This window comes from Bombina bombina, chromosome 4 (genome assembly GCF_027579735.1).
Source record: "Bombina bombina isolate aBomBom1 chromosome 4, aBomBom1.pri, whole genome shotgun sequence".
NCBI lineage: Eukaryota > Metazoa > Chordata > Amphibia > Anura > Bombinatoridae > Bombina > Bombina bombina.
Genome location: NC_069502.1, coordinates 833,506,590 through 833,521,136, shown reverse-complemented (window position 1 = coordinate 833,521,136; position 14,547 = coordinate 833,506,590). Strand labels below are relative to the sequence as shown.

Genomic DNA, 14,547 nt, shown 5'->3' with positions numbered 1-14,547 from the left:
GATGATGGACTTCTTCAGCGCCCGCTTGGATCCAGACTTCAGCCGGAGGTTGGACGTCACTCTTCAGCCCCCGCTTGGGCTTGGATGAAGATTTCGGAGGCTCTTCTGGACAGATCGGGACCCGGTGTGGTGAAGACAAGGTAGGGAGATCTTCAGGGGCTTAGTGATAGGTTTATTTAAGGGGGGTTTGGGTTAGATTAGGGGTATGTGGGTGGTGGGTTGTAATGTTGGGGGGGTATTGTATGTTTTTTTTTTTACAGGCAAAAAAGCTGAATTCTTTGGGGCATGCCCCGCAAAGGGCCCTTTTCAGGGCTGGTAAGGTAAAAGAGCTTTTCTATTTTAATTTTAGAATAGGGTAGGGATTTTTTTTTATTTTGGGGGGCTTTGTTATTTTATTAGGGGGCTTAGAGTAGGTGTAATTAGTTTAAAATTGTTGTAATATTTTTCTAATGTTTGTAAATATTTTTTTATTTTTTGTAACTTAGTTCTTTTTTATTTTTTGTACTTTAGTTAGTTTATTTAATTGTATTTATTTGTAGGTATTGTGTTTAATTAATTTATTGATAGTGTAGTGTTAGGTTTAATTGTAGATAATTGTAGGTAGTTTATTTAATTTATTTATTGATAGTGTAGTGTTAGGTTTAATTGTAACTTAGGTTAGGATTTATTTTACAGGTAATTTTGTAATTATTTTAACTAGGTAACTATTAAATAGTTCTTAACTATTTAATAGCTATTGTACCTGGTTAAAATAAATACAAAGTTGCCTGTAAAATAAATATTAATCCTAAAATAGCTACAATATAATTATTATTTATATAGTAGCTATATTAGGGTTTATTTTACAGGTAAGTATTTAGATTTAAATAGGAATAATTTATTTAATAAGAGTTAATTTATTTTGTTAGAATAAAATTATATTTAATTTAGGGGGGTGTTAGGGTTAGAATTAGCTTTAGGGGTTAAAAAATGTATTAGAGTAGCGGTGAGCTCCGGTCGGCAGATTAGGGGTTAATACTTGAAGTTAGGTGTCGGCGATGTTAGGGAGAGCAGATTAGGGGTTAATACTATTTATTATAGGGTTATTGAGGCGGGAGTGAGGCGGATTAGGGGTTAATACATTTATTATAGTAGCGGTGCGGTCCGGTCGGCAGATTAGGGGTTAATAAGTGTAGGTAGGTAGCGGCGACGTTGGGGGCGGCATATTAGGGGTTAATAAATATAATATAGGGGTCGGCGGTGTTAGGGGCAGCAGATTAGGGGTACATAGGGATAACATAGGTTGCGGCGGTGTACGGAGCGGCAGATTAGGGGTTAATAATAATATGCAGGGGTCAGCGATAGCAGGGTCGGCAGGGTTAATAAGTGTAAGGTTAGGGGTGTTTAGACTCGGGGTACATGTTAGGGTGTTAGGTGCAGACATAGGAAGTGTTTCCCCATAGGAAACAATGGGGCTGCGTTAGGAGCTGAACGCTGCTTTTTTGCAGGTGTTAGGTTTTTTTTCTGCTCAAACAGCCCCATTGTTTCCTATGGGGAAATCGTGCACGAGCACGTTTTTGAAGCTGGCCGCGTCCGTAAGAACCGCTGGAATTTAGAGTTGCAGTGGCGGTAAATATGCTCTATGCTCCCTTTTTGGAGCCTAACGCAGCCCTTCTGTGAACTCTAAATACCAGCGGTATTTAAAAGGTGCGGGAGAAAAAAAGCTAACGCACCCCTTTGGCCGCAGAACTCTAAATCTTGCCGTAAGTGTTTTCTGAGAACACTGAATTAGCTAGGGTGAAGCTTATAAAGGCAGATTTTGTTTTTGGCGGGAAAATTTAAATTTTTGGCACCAAATGAAGCAAAATTATGACACGTCACCCTATGACATAAATAGCATTACCACATGCGCAACATGCAAAGCTGTAGTGGCTTTCTAATACACCTATCACTCTAAAAAGCAGGTAAGAATTTTGATTGTATATACAAAAAAACTAAATGTACCTAAATAAAGCCTAAATGGATATTCTATTATAGCTGCATAAAATGTGATTATCAACATTCCATGAGACGAACAGAATACTTAGCATCCTAATTTATGAATAAATTACTAGCTACAAAAAAAACCTGTATGTTTCACAGCCTCTACCAACCTTGACAAATTTTTAGCCACACATAAAGTTGCTAAAAAAGATCACTGAATTACTGACTCAAGGCATATAACAAATTTAGTTAAAAAGTGCCCAATCCATAGCTGAAAGTGTCTTATACAATAAAAGTATATACTTACCGTGTAAGACACCCATCGACATATATCAGACAGCCAAACCAGTACTGAAACATATCAACAGAGGTAATGGTACAAGAGTATATTGTCGATCTATAAAGGGAGGCAGCGGATGAATCCCTGCGACCAATTTACAGAAAGCCATCATGCAATACTCCCTTCACATCCATCATACAAACACTGCACTTAGAGAGGAGCTGGGCTTCAATATGCTTAGAAGCGACTTTCACAGAAGAAATCAAGGAGGCAAAGTTTTTAAAGCTGAGGTATGAGTGAGGTGGGAGGTTTATTTATAGGCATTTGAGGTTTGGGAAACTCTGCCCCCTTCTGGTAGGAATGTATATCCCATCAGTAACTAGCTTGTGGACTCTCGCCACCTATATGAAAGAAACAATATTTATGCAATATTCATTTTTAATAAAGTCTTATACTGTGTATTTATTGTAATTTTTTTAAATAGATATTCCTATATACCGTATTTGCTTGATTATTAGATGACCCTGATTATAAAAGACGACACCCCAAACTTTCATGTATCAGGGAAAAACGTTTTATATACATATTTTTTTCAGCAATGACATTTGAGCACTTTAGTATAAGCAATCACACTTTCTATTTCAAATCAATATAGACACATGTCCCAATGCTGAGCTGTATGAAACGAAGTGCTATTCTCAAAGTATTGTAAGAAATACCAATATTGTTAAGTTACCACACATACCGGTATATTATCTGATAGCCTACAGACTGTGTGACTTCTCTTTACATTATATGTTGCCTGTAGGACCCCACCCAGTCATTATCCAGTCTATCATTCCTTTTGCTCTGCACCCTCCATCAGGTAGGCTTTCCCAGGAAACAATAGACTTACAAGGTCAGTGCTTAGCAGGGTGAGCGGTAATGCGCTAAACAGTCTATATGTTTTTGAAAACAGGTAGATAATAGAAGTGCTTTCCCACCCGGTTCCTGGAAACGTTTGCATGTCACTGCAGCTCCTGTGCTGTATGCTCTTCCTGTTCATCCTCCAATATGGCGCCCGATGTATGCTCTTCCTGTTCCTCCTCCAATATGGCGCCCTCTATTCAGCACATTTTTTTCAGAGGTTTTTTTTTCTGAAAAAAACCCCCAAAATTTATGCTTACCTGATAAATTTATTTCTCTTGTGGTGTATCCAGTCCACGGATTCATCCATTACTTGTGGGATATTTTCATTCCCAACAGGAAGCTGCAAGAGGATCACCCACAGCAGAGATGTCTATATAGCTCCTCCCCTAACTGCCACCTCCAGTCATTCGACCGAAGACAAGCAAGAGAAAGGAGAAACTATAGGGTGCAGTGGTGACTGTAGTTTAAAAATAAAAAACACCTGCCTTAAAATGACAGGGCGGGCCGTGGACTGGATACACCACAAGAGAAATAAATTTATCAGGTAAGCATAAATTTTGTTTTCTCTTGTAAGGTGTATCCAGTCCACGGATTCATCCATTACTTGTGGGATACCAATACCAAAAGCTATAGGACACGGATGAAGAGAGGGACAAGGCAGGCGCTTAAACGGAAGGCACCACTGCCTGTAAGACCTTTCTCTCAAAAATAGCCTCCGAAGAAGCAAAAGTATCAAATTTGTAGAATTTAGAAAAAGTATGAAGCGAAGACCAAGTCGCCGCCTTACAACAGAAGCCTCATTCTTAAAAGCCCATGTGGAAGCTACCGCTCTAGTGGAATGAGCTGTAATTCTTTCAGGAGGCTGCTGGCCAGCAGTCTCATAAGCTAGGCGTACTATACTTCTTAGCCAAAAAGAAAGAGAAGTTGCCGAAGCCTTTTGGCCTCTCCTCTGTCCAGAGTAGACCACAAACAAAGCAGATGTTTGACAAAAATCCTTCGTAGCTTGTAAATTAAATTTTAAAGCACGAACCACATCAAGATTGTGTAATAGACGTTCCTTCTTTGAAGAAGGATTAGGACATAGTGAAGGAACAACAATCTCCTGATTGATATTCTTATTAGATACCACCTTAGGAAGAAAACCAGGTTTGGTACGTAACACTACCTTATTTGCATGGAAAATGAGATAAGGGGAATACTATTGTAAAGCAGATAACTCCGAAACTCTTCGAGCCGAGGAGATAGCTACCAAAAACAGAACTTTCCAAGACAAAAGTTTAATATCTATGGAATGCAAAGGTTCAAACGGAACCCCTTGCAGAACCTTAAGAACTAAATTTAAACTCCATGGTGGAGCAACAGGTTTAAACACAGGCTTGATTCTAACTAAAGCCTGACAAAACGCCTGAACATCTGGAGTATCAGCCAGACGCTTGTGCAAAAGAATAGACAGAGCAGAAATCTGTCCCTTTAAGGAACTAGCTGACAATCCCTTCTCCAATCCTTCTTGGAGAAAAGATAATATCCTAGGAATCCTGACCTTACTCCATGAGTAACCTTTGGATTCACACCAATGAAGATATCTACACCATATCTTATTGAAAAGTTCTCAAAGTCCAGCACCTGGGATCCAAGGTGTGCAAACACAGGGGCACTGCACAATACCCCCAGTAAATGTAACAAGAGATAGTAGTCGCACCACCAAGTTCAATGAATAGTTTTCTTTATTGAGCCAAGATCAAAAAATCAGCAACGTTTCGGACACAAGTCCTTAATCTTGCATAACAAACAGACACTGATTCACTTCTTATATACCCAAAATAAGTCACACCTGCACAGCTAATTGTAACACCTGAAAAGTCAGGTATAACATTAACAGCCAAATGTTGCCACCATGTGGTCAACTACAAACATCACACTTATCTAAACAATTTTAATTTAACTATTACTTATCCAGCAATGAATTAATACATAGTCTAAAATATATATGTACAGTGCAGACTCTCAAGCAGTATATGATTTTAACTTGTTCCTTTATACTACATATTAGCAAAGATAGATGTAAACATTTTATTCAATAAAGATTTTCATATAGATTTCTACAGAAAAATTGACCAATCTAATTCTTTATTCATGCCCCCTGGAGATAATGTCCCTAATTCATAAATCCAATATGCTTCACGTTTTTGTAATAATTTAATTCTATCACCTCCTCTTCTAGGATGTTGCACTTGTTCCAAAATCTGGAACCTTAATTGGCTTAGATTATGCCCTGCAGACAAAAAATGATGGGCAACTGGGGCATCCTTTTTCTTGGTTCTAATACTACTTTTGTGTTGGACTATGCGTTCTTTGACGCACTGGGAGGTCTCGCCCACATAACCCAGCCCACATGGGCATTTAATCAAATATATCACAAAATCAGTATTGCAAGTATAATGTCCCTTAATGAAATATTTTTTGCCAGTACTTGGATGACTGAATGTTGGCCCTTTAATAATACTGTTGCAATTTGAGCACCCTAAACAGGGAAAACTACCCAGATTTTTCTTACCAAAATAAGTTTGAACTGGTCTCTTAGATGGACCAATATCTGCCCGTACCAGAACATCTTTTATGTTTTTTCCTCGTTTAAAAGCTGGCATAGGGGGAATCTTAAATTCCTGAATATTAGGATTACAAGTGCTCAAAATGTGCCAATGCCTACGAATAATCTTCATAACCTGTTGATTCCAAGGGGCAAATTGACTTACAAAAACTAGTCTAGGGCTTTTTTTATTATCATCCATCATAGGTTTTTTCTTTTCCAATAACAACTCTCTAGGGGTGTTTAATGCATTCCTAAATTCTGTCTCAATTAATTCACATGGATATCCCCTTTGTAGGAAGCGATCCCCCATTTCTTTAAGCCTGTCTTTAACCACTGTTTCATCAGACACAATACGCCTTACACGTAAAAACTGGCTCCTGGGTAAAGATCTTACCAGTGAAGGGGGTGTGCACTTTTATAGTGCAGGAGAGTGTTGCAATCTGTGTCTTTCCTATGAAGGATACAACTAACAAGTAATTGTAAATAGACTTACAAGTAAGAATAGGTAACTTAAATCTGTGAGGAAAATTCCACCAATGCCCTCGCAAATCAGAGCTAGATAGTTTTTAGTTAGAAAAAATATATTTTTCTCCATTCATACACTAAAATTTATTAAAGTCAGAATTTTAACCACACATACATTTAGCAAGAGCTAAGAATTAAAAACACTACACCTAAGTTGAGCTATGATTTTTAAATTAGTCTGAAATCAGTATCAAAGGTATCTGGCAGCAAAAATTATAGATATAGGCTAAGCCCTTACAATCCGAGGGCTAGATTAAGTTTAATTTTTAACCAATTATTAAAGCTGCATTATACCAGACCAACAAAGGTGAGCAAGTTAAAAAAAAGGGGAAAGACAGAGCTTATCCCAGAGGACCCCTGACGTACGTTTCACAAAAAACGCTTCCTCAGAGGGGTGTGGAGCCGCTGCAAAATGTTATATTTATGAGTCTGTAAGACTCTCCTCCTCCACTTGATTATTTAACTCACAATACTATATACACGCCAACCAATATATTTTTTATAATAAAAACCCTTTTAGGCAATTTATATACACTTAGATATGTACGTTTCACATCTGTTTTCTTTTCTGGTCACTCTCAATATGTATTATTATTTTTGAGCACGTAAGAGCACACCTCATACACCTACGTCTTCACTCATCATAATATCTCTATTCACCATTCACATATTAATGATAAAGTGATCTGGATAGCAATCATTCAACAAAGTTACCATCTGTAGTATTGAGAACAGCCATGCTTCAACATAATCCAGCATATTATCCGTTTCTAGTACATTAAGAATATACCTAAGAATGACAGCAATATGGACAAAAGGCTATCTTTCATACATATGCTTCAATAAGAGGTACCCTATTATATTTTTGCATAAAACAATACTGACATCTCCAAAAACTATGTCTGATATCTGTGCACTCTCCAACAAACAGTGGCGCTTTTCACGCAATTCTTCCTTGTAGAATCGGACATAGGATGAATCAAGTTTATAGGCAGTTTACTCATAAAGACTGAATGAATGGTCGTCCAGCAGATAAATCATATCCCTTCATATCATTGACATAAGCAAGCTTTGTTCCTATATGTATCATTCTTTAGATCTGGGAATGAATAAGACTGACAGTAACTCTGCAAAATAGCAGTTTCCAGGTACTACGCTTTTGCGAAAGGGACGTATCTAATAAAATCTTTCTGCCTACAATATAAGGTCAGACTTGACAGTGACTGCCCCATGCTTTTTATTGATGTGTCAGACATTAAGCTAAGTCCAATAGCGTAACATATGTTCTATGTAATCATCCAATGAGATTTTGACCACAAATACACATATAAACAAACACGCCCATTTCAGACGTAACACTGACGTAAGTTTATAAGCTGTTCACTCATAAAGACTGAATGAATGAAATCGAGCAGATCTATCATATTCTTTAATATTACCGACTAAAGCAAGCTGCTGACTAATGCTAAAAGGGCGAGACTGCACGCCGACTTATATTATTATGTACTTATATGTACCACTCCTTATATCTGGGAATGAATAAGACTGACAGCAACTCGGCAAAATATCAGTCTCCCGGTACAACTTTTTTGCGAAAGGGACATATTAATATGATCTATCTGCCCACGATAAACGGTCAAATTTGATAAGTGACTGCTTTATGCTTCCCATTGATCTGTCAGACATTAAGCTAAGCACAACAGCGTAACATATGTTCGATGTAATCATCCAATGAGATCTGCACCACAAATGCTAATATAAACAAATACGCCCACTTCAGACGTAGCGTTACGTTTGGAACCACTACCCCCTATCGTACCCTATCACCAGTCACTTTGGTGATTGACACTCACATGAGCCAACTAAAATGTAATTTTGGCAATCAGGCATACCCACTCAAACATCGGAGGAGAGTCTTACAGACTCATAAATATAACATTTTGCAGCGGCTCCACACCCCTCTGAGGAAGCGTTTTTTGTGAAACGTACGTCAGGGGTCCTCTGGGATAAGCTCTGTCTTTCCCCTTTTTTTAACTTGCTCACCTTTGTTGGTCTGGTATAATGCAGCTTTAATAATTGGTTAAAAATTAAACTTAATCTAGCCCTCGGATTGTAAGGGCTTAGCCTATATCTATAATTTTTGCTGCCAGATACCTTTGATACTGATTTCAGACTAATTTAAAAATCATAGCTCAACTTAGGTGTAGTGTTTTTAATTCTTAGCTCTTGCTAAATGTATGTGTGGTTAAAATTCTGACTTTAATAAATTTTAGTGTATGAATGGAGAAAAATATATTTTTTCTAACTAAAAACTATCTAGCTCTGATTTGCGAGGGCATTGGTGGAATTTTCCTCACAGATTTAAGTTACCTATTCTTACTTGTAAGTATTTACAATTACTTGTTAGTTGTATCTTTCCTTAACTTTAAATCTGTGGCAGGAGGTATCAGTGGTTGGGAGATTATAAAACTCAAATCGGGCCATTTGCCCTTAACCACTGAATCTCTTGTGTACAATATACTCTGCCCCACCCCCACCTTCTCTCACTCTAAATCTTTCCTATGAAGGTCCACAGTTAGACCTGATTTACACTTTGACACAACTGTGTCCAGAAATACAACACTCTCCTCACTAAAGACTAACTTGAATCTGATGTGACTAGTTGCTGCATTTAATTCATTCACAAAATTTACCAGGGTTCCAATGTCGCCCCCCCACACCCCAAACACATCATCAATATAGCGCCACCAGGTGGCGCCATATGATAAAAATAAAGGATTATTATAAACAAAATGTTCCTCAAACATATTCATAAAGATATTTGCGTATGTGGGAGCGACATTGGAACCCATGGCGGTCCCTTGGAGCTGAAGATAATAATTGTCCTCAAAAAGAAAATAATTACACCTTAAAATAATATTAAGTAACTGCAAAATAAACTCTGCCTGTGAAGTAGTGTATCTATCAGATTCACTCAGAACTTTCTCCACTGCTCCAATCCCTGCCTCATGTGTGATAGCTGTATACAGCGATGTCACATCCAGACTAAAAAGAATGCATTTATTATCCCCTAGATACAAATCATGCAATTTAGCTAGAAAATCTCTTGTGTCTTGGATGTATGAATTAGAATTAACAAAAGGTCTAAGAACCTTATCCAAATATATTGATACCTTGGACAATACTGAGCCCATGCCTGCCACAATTGGGCGGCCAGGAGGTGCTTGCAGATTTTTATGCACTTTTGGCAGAGTGTACATCACTGGAGTGATGTCCTCAGATTCTAGTAAAAACCTTCTCACATCCTTATCAATAATGCCGTTATTAAATGCAAATCGAACACAAGCCTCAATCTCCTTTTTTATCTCAAAGATAGGGTTGTGGGTCAATTGTTTATATACATTAATATCAGATAATTGTGTTTTAATTTCTTGGACATAATATTTTTTGTCCAATAAAACAATTGTTATGCAAGATTAAGGACTTGTGTCCGAAACGTTGCTAATTTTTTGATCTTGGCTCAATAAAGAAAACTATTCATTGAACTTGGTGGTGCGACTACTATCTCTTGTTACACCATATCTTATGATAGATTTTCCTAGTGACCGGCTTTCGAGCCTGAATTAAGGTATCAATGACCGACTCAAAGAAACCACGCTTTGATAAAATCAAGCGTTCAATTTCCAAGCAGTCAGACGCAGAGAAATTAGATGTGGATGGTTGAAAGGACCCTGAAGTAGAAGGTCCTGCCTCAGCAGCAGAGTCCATGGTGGAAGGGATGACATGTCCACCAGATCTGCATACCAAGTCCTGCGTGGCCACGCAGGTGCTATCAAAATCACCGAAGCTCTCTCCTGCTTGATCTTGGCAATCAGACGAGGGAGCAGAGGAAACAGTGGAAACACATAAGCCAGGTTGAAGGACCAAGGCGCTGCTAGAGCATCTATCAGCGCTGCCTTGGGATCCCTGGACCTGGATCCGTAACAAGGAAGCTTGGCGTTCTGACGAGACGCCATGAGAACCAGTTCTGGTTTGCCCCAAAGTTGAATCAACTGTGCAAATACCTCCGGATGGAGTTCCCACTCCCCCGGATGAAAAGTCTGTCGACTTAGAAAATCCGCCTCCCAGTTCTCTACTCCTGGGATATGGATAGCTGATAGATGGCAAGAGTGAACCTCTGCCCATAGAATTATTTTTGAAACCTCTAACATTGCTAGGGAACTCCTTGTTCCCCCTTGATGGTTGATGTAGGCTACAGTCATGATATTGTCTGACTGAAATCTGATGAACCTGACCGCAGCAAGCTGAGACCAAGCTTGAAGAGCATTGAATATCGCTCTTATCGGAAGGAGTGCCTCCTCCTGAGTCCACGAGCCCTGAGCCTTCAGGGAGTTTCAGACTGCACCCCAGCCCAGAAGGCAGGCATCTGTCGTTACAATTGTCCAATCTGGCCTGTGGAAGGTCATACCCTTGGACAGATGAACCCGAGAAAGCCACCAGAGAAGAGAGTCCCTGGTCTCTTGATCCAGATTTAGTAGAGGGGACACATCTGCGTAATCCCCATTCCACTGACTGAGCATGCAAAGTTGCAGCGGTCTGAGATGTAGGCGGGCAAACGGCACTATGTCCGTTGCCACTACCATTATCAGGTAAATCTTCATTTCTACAGAATCTATCAGAGTTCCTAGGAAGGAAACTCTTGTGAGAGGGGAAAGAGAACTCTTTCCTTCGTTCACCTTCCACCCCGTAAAGATTCTTTGTGCCGTAGCTAACCCAAAGGAAAGAGCCATAAACTGGTAATGCCTGTCTAGGAAGGCAAACCTGAGAAACCGATGATGATCTCTGTGTATCAGAATGTGAATATAAGCATCATTTAAATCCACGGTAGTCATATATTGACCCTCCTGGATCATAGGTAGGCTGGTTCGAATAGTCTCCATCTTGAAGGACGGGACCCTGAGAAATTTGTTTAGGACCTTGAGATCTAAGATTGGTCTGAAAGTTCCCTCTTTCTTGGGAACTACAAACAGATTTGAATAGAAGCCTTGCCCCTGTTCCTCCTTTGGAACTGGGTGGATCACTCCCATAACTAGTAGGTCTTGAACGCAATGTAAGAATGCCTCTCTCTTTATCTGGTTTGCAGATAATTGTGAGAGATGAAATCTCCCTTTTGGGGAAGAAGCTTTGAAATCCAGAAGATATCCCTGGGACACAATTTCTAACGCCCAGGGATCCTGGACATCTCTTGCCCAAGCCTGGGCAAAGAGAGAAAGTCTGCCCCCTACTAGATCCGTTTCCGGATCGGGGGCTGATCCTTCATGCTGTTTTAGAGGCAGCAGCAGGTTTTTTGGCCTGCTTTCCTTTGTTCCAAGCCTGGTTAGGTCTCCAGACCGGCTTGGACTGGGCAAAATTTCCCTCTTGTTTTGTATCAGAGGAAGTTGAAGCTGCGCCACTCTTGAAGTTTCGAAAGGAACGAAAATTAGTCTGTTTGGTCCTTAATTTGTTGGACCTATCCTGAAGAAGGGCGTGACCTTTTCCTCCAGTAATATCAGAAATGATCTCCTTCAGTCCAGGCCCGAATAGGGTCTGCCCCTTGAAGGGAATGTTGAGAAGCTTAGACTTTGAAGTAACGTCAGCTGACCAGGATTTGAGCCATAGCGCCCTACGCGCCTGAATAGCAAAACCTGAGTTTTTAGCCGTTAACATGGTTAAATGAACAACAGCGTCAGAAACAAATGAATTGGCTAGCTTAAGAGCTTTAAGCTTGTCTAGGATATCATCCAACGGGGTTTCTACCTGTAGAGCCTCTTCTAGAGACTCAAACCAGAAGGCCGCAGCAGCAGTGACTGGGGCAATGCATGCAAGGGGCTGAAGAATAAAACCTTGTTGAATAAAAAATTTCTTAAAGGTAACCCTCTAATTTTTTGTCCATTGGATCTAGAAAAGCACAACTGTCCTCGACAGGGATAGTAGTACGCTTTGCTAGGGTAGAGACTGCTCCCTCCACCTTAGGGACCGTTTGCCACAAGTCCCGTGTAGCGGCATCTATAGGAAACATCTTTTTAAAAACAGGAGGGGGAGAGAACGGTACACCTGGTCTATCCCATTCCTTAGTAATAATTTCTGAAAACCTCTTAGGGATTGGAAAAACATCAGTGTAACCAGGTACTGCATAGTATTTATCCAATTTACACAATTTCTCTGGGACTACAATGGCGTCACAGTCATCCAGAGTTGCTAAAACCTCCCTGAGCAACACGCGGAGGTGTTCAAGCTTAAATTTAAATGTAGACATATCAGAATCAGGTTGAAGTGTCTTCCCTGAATCAGAAAAATCACCCACAGATAGAAGCTCTCCTGTTTCAGCTTCTGCACATTGTGAGGGTATATCATACATAGCTACTAAAGCGTCAGAGAGCTCTGTATTTGTTCTAGCCCCATAGCTGTCTCGCTTTCCTTGTAACCCTGGCAGTTTGGATTTTGGCAATCAGTCGAGGGAGCAGAGGAAACGGTGGAAACACATAGGCCAGGTTGAAGAACCAAGGAGCTGCTAGAGCATCTATCAGCGTTGCTCCCGGGTCCCTGGACCTGGATCCGTAACAAGGAAGCTTGGCGTTCTGGCGAGACGCCATGAGATCCAGTTCTGGTTTGCCCCAACGATGGACCAGTTGAGCAAACACCTCCGGATGGAGTTCCCACTCCCCCGGATGAAAAGTCTGATGACTTAGTTCTCTACGTAGACGTAGTTCTCTACGCCTGGGAAGTGGATTGCTGACAGGTGGCAAGAGTGAGACTCTGCCCAGCGAATTATCTTTGAAACTTCTAACATCGCTAGGGAACTCCTGGTTCCCCCTTGATGGTTGATGTAAGCCACAGTCGTGATGTTGTCCGACTGAAATCTGATGAACCTCAGTGTTGCTAACTGAGGCTAAGCTAGAAGAGCATTGAATATTGCTCTTAACTCCATAATATTTATTGGGAGGAGTTTCTCCTCCTGAGTCCACGATCCCTGAGCCTTCAGGGAGTTCCAGACTGCGCCCCAACCTAGAAGGCTGGCATCTGTTGTTACAATCGTCCAATCTGGCCTGCGAAAGGTCATACCCTTGGACAGATGGACCCGAGAAAGCCACCAGAGAAGAGAATCTCTGGTCTCTTGATCCAGATTTAGTAGAGGGGACAAATCTGAGTAATCCCCATTCCACTGACTTAGCATGCATAATTGCAGCGGTCTGAGATGCAGGCGCGCAAATAGCACTATGTCCATTGCCGCTACCATTAAGCCGATTACTTCCATGCACTGAGCCACTGACGGGCGTGGAATGGAATGAAGGACACAGCAAGCATTTAGAAGTTTTGATAACCTGGACTCCGTCAGGTAAATTTTCATCTCTACAGAATCTATAAGAGTCCCTAGGAAGGAGACTCTTGTGAGTGGTGATAGAGAACTCTTTTCCACATTCACTTTCCACCTATGGGACCTCAGAAATGCCAGAACTATCTCTGTATGAGACTTGGCAATTTGAAAGCTTGACGCCTGTATCAGGATGTCGTCTAGATACGGAGCCACCGCTATGCCTCGCGGTCTTAGAACCGCCAGAAGTGAGCCCAGAACCTTTGTAAAAATTCTCGGGGCAGTGGCCAACCCGAAGGGAAGAGCTACAAATTGGTAATGCCTGTCTAGAAAGGCAAACCTTAGGAACCGATGATGATCTTTGTGAATCGGTATGTGAAGGTAGGCATCCTTTAATTCCACTGTGGTCATGTACTGACCCTCTTGGATCATGGGTAGGATGGTCCGAATAGTTTCCATTTTGAATGATGGAACTCTGAGGAATTTGTTTAAGATCTTTTGATCCAAGATTGGTCTGAAGGTTCCCTCTTTCTTGGGAACCACAAACAGATTTGAATAAAATCCCTGTCCTTGTTCCGTCCGCGGAACTGGATGGATCACTCCCATTACTAGGAGGTCTTGCACACAGCTTAGGAATGCCTCTTTCTTTATCTGGTTTGCTGATAACCTTGAAAGATGAAATCTCCCTTGTGGAGGAGAAGCTTTGAAGTCCAGAAGATATCCCTGAGATATGATTTCCAACGCCCAGGGATCCTGAACATCTCTTGCCCACGCCTGGGCGAAGAGAGAAAGTCTGCCCCCCACTAGATCCGTTTCCGGATAGTGGGCCGTTCCTTCATGCTGTCTTGGGGGCAGCAGCAGGCTTTCTGGCCTGCTTGCCCTTGTTCCAGGACTGGTTAGGTTTCCAGGCCTGTCTGGAATGAGCAACAG

General features: G+C 40.8%; 1 protein-coding gene across 1 annotated transcript in view; it reads right to left on the bottom strand.

The window, feature by feature from the left end:
- Nucleotides 1-8,809: 8,809 nt before the first annotated feature.
- Nucleotides 8,810-14,547, bottom strand: part of LOC128657946 (oocyte zinc finger protein XlCOF7.1-like) — a 198,719-nt gene continuing 192,981 nt past the window's right edge. Inside the window, exon 12 of the mRNA XM_053712371.1 lies at nucleotides 8,810-8,931. Within this exon, the coding sequence (XP_053568346.1) occupies nucleotides 8,810-8,931 (122 nt within the window). The remainder of the gene's footprint in view (nucleotides 8,932-14,547) is intronic.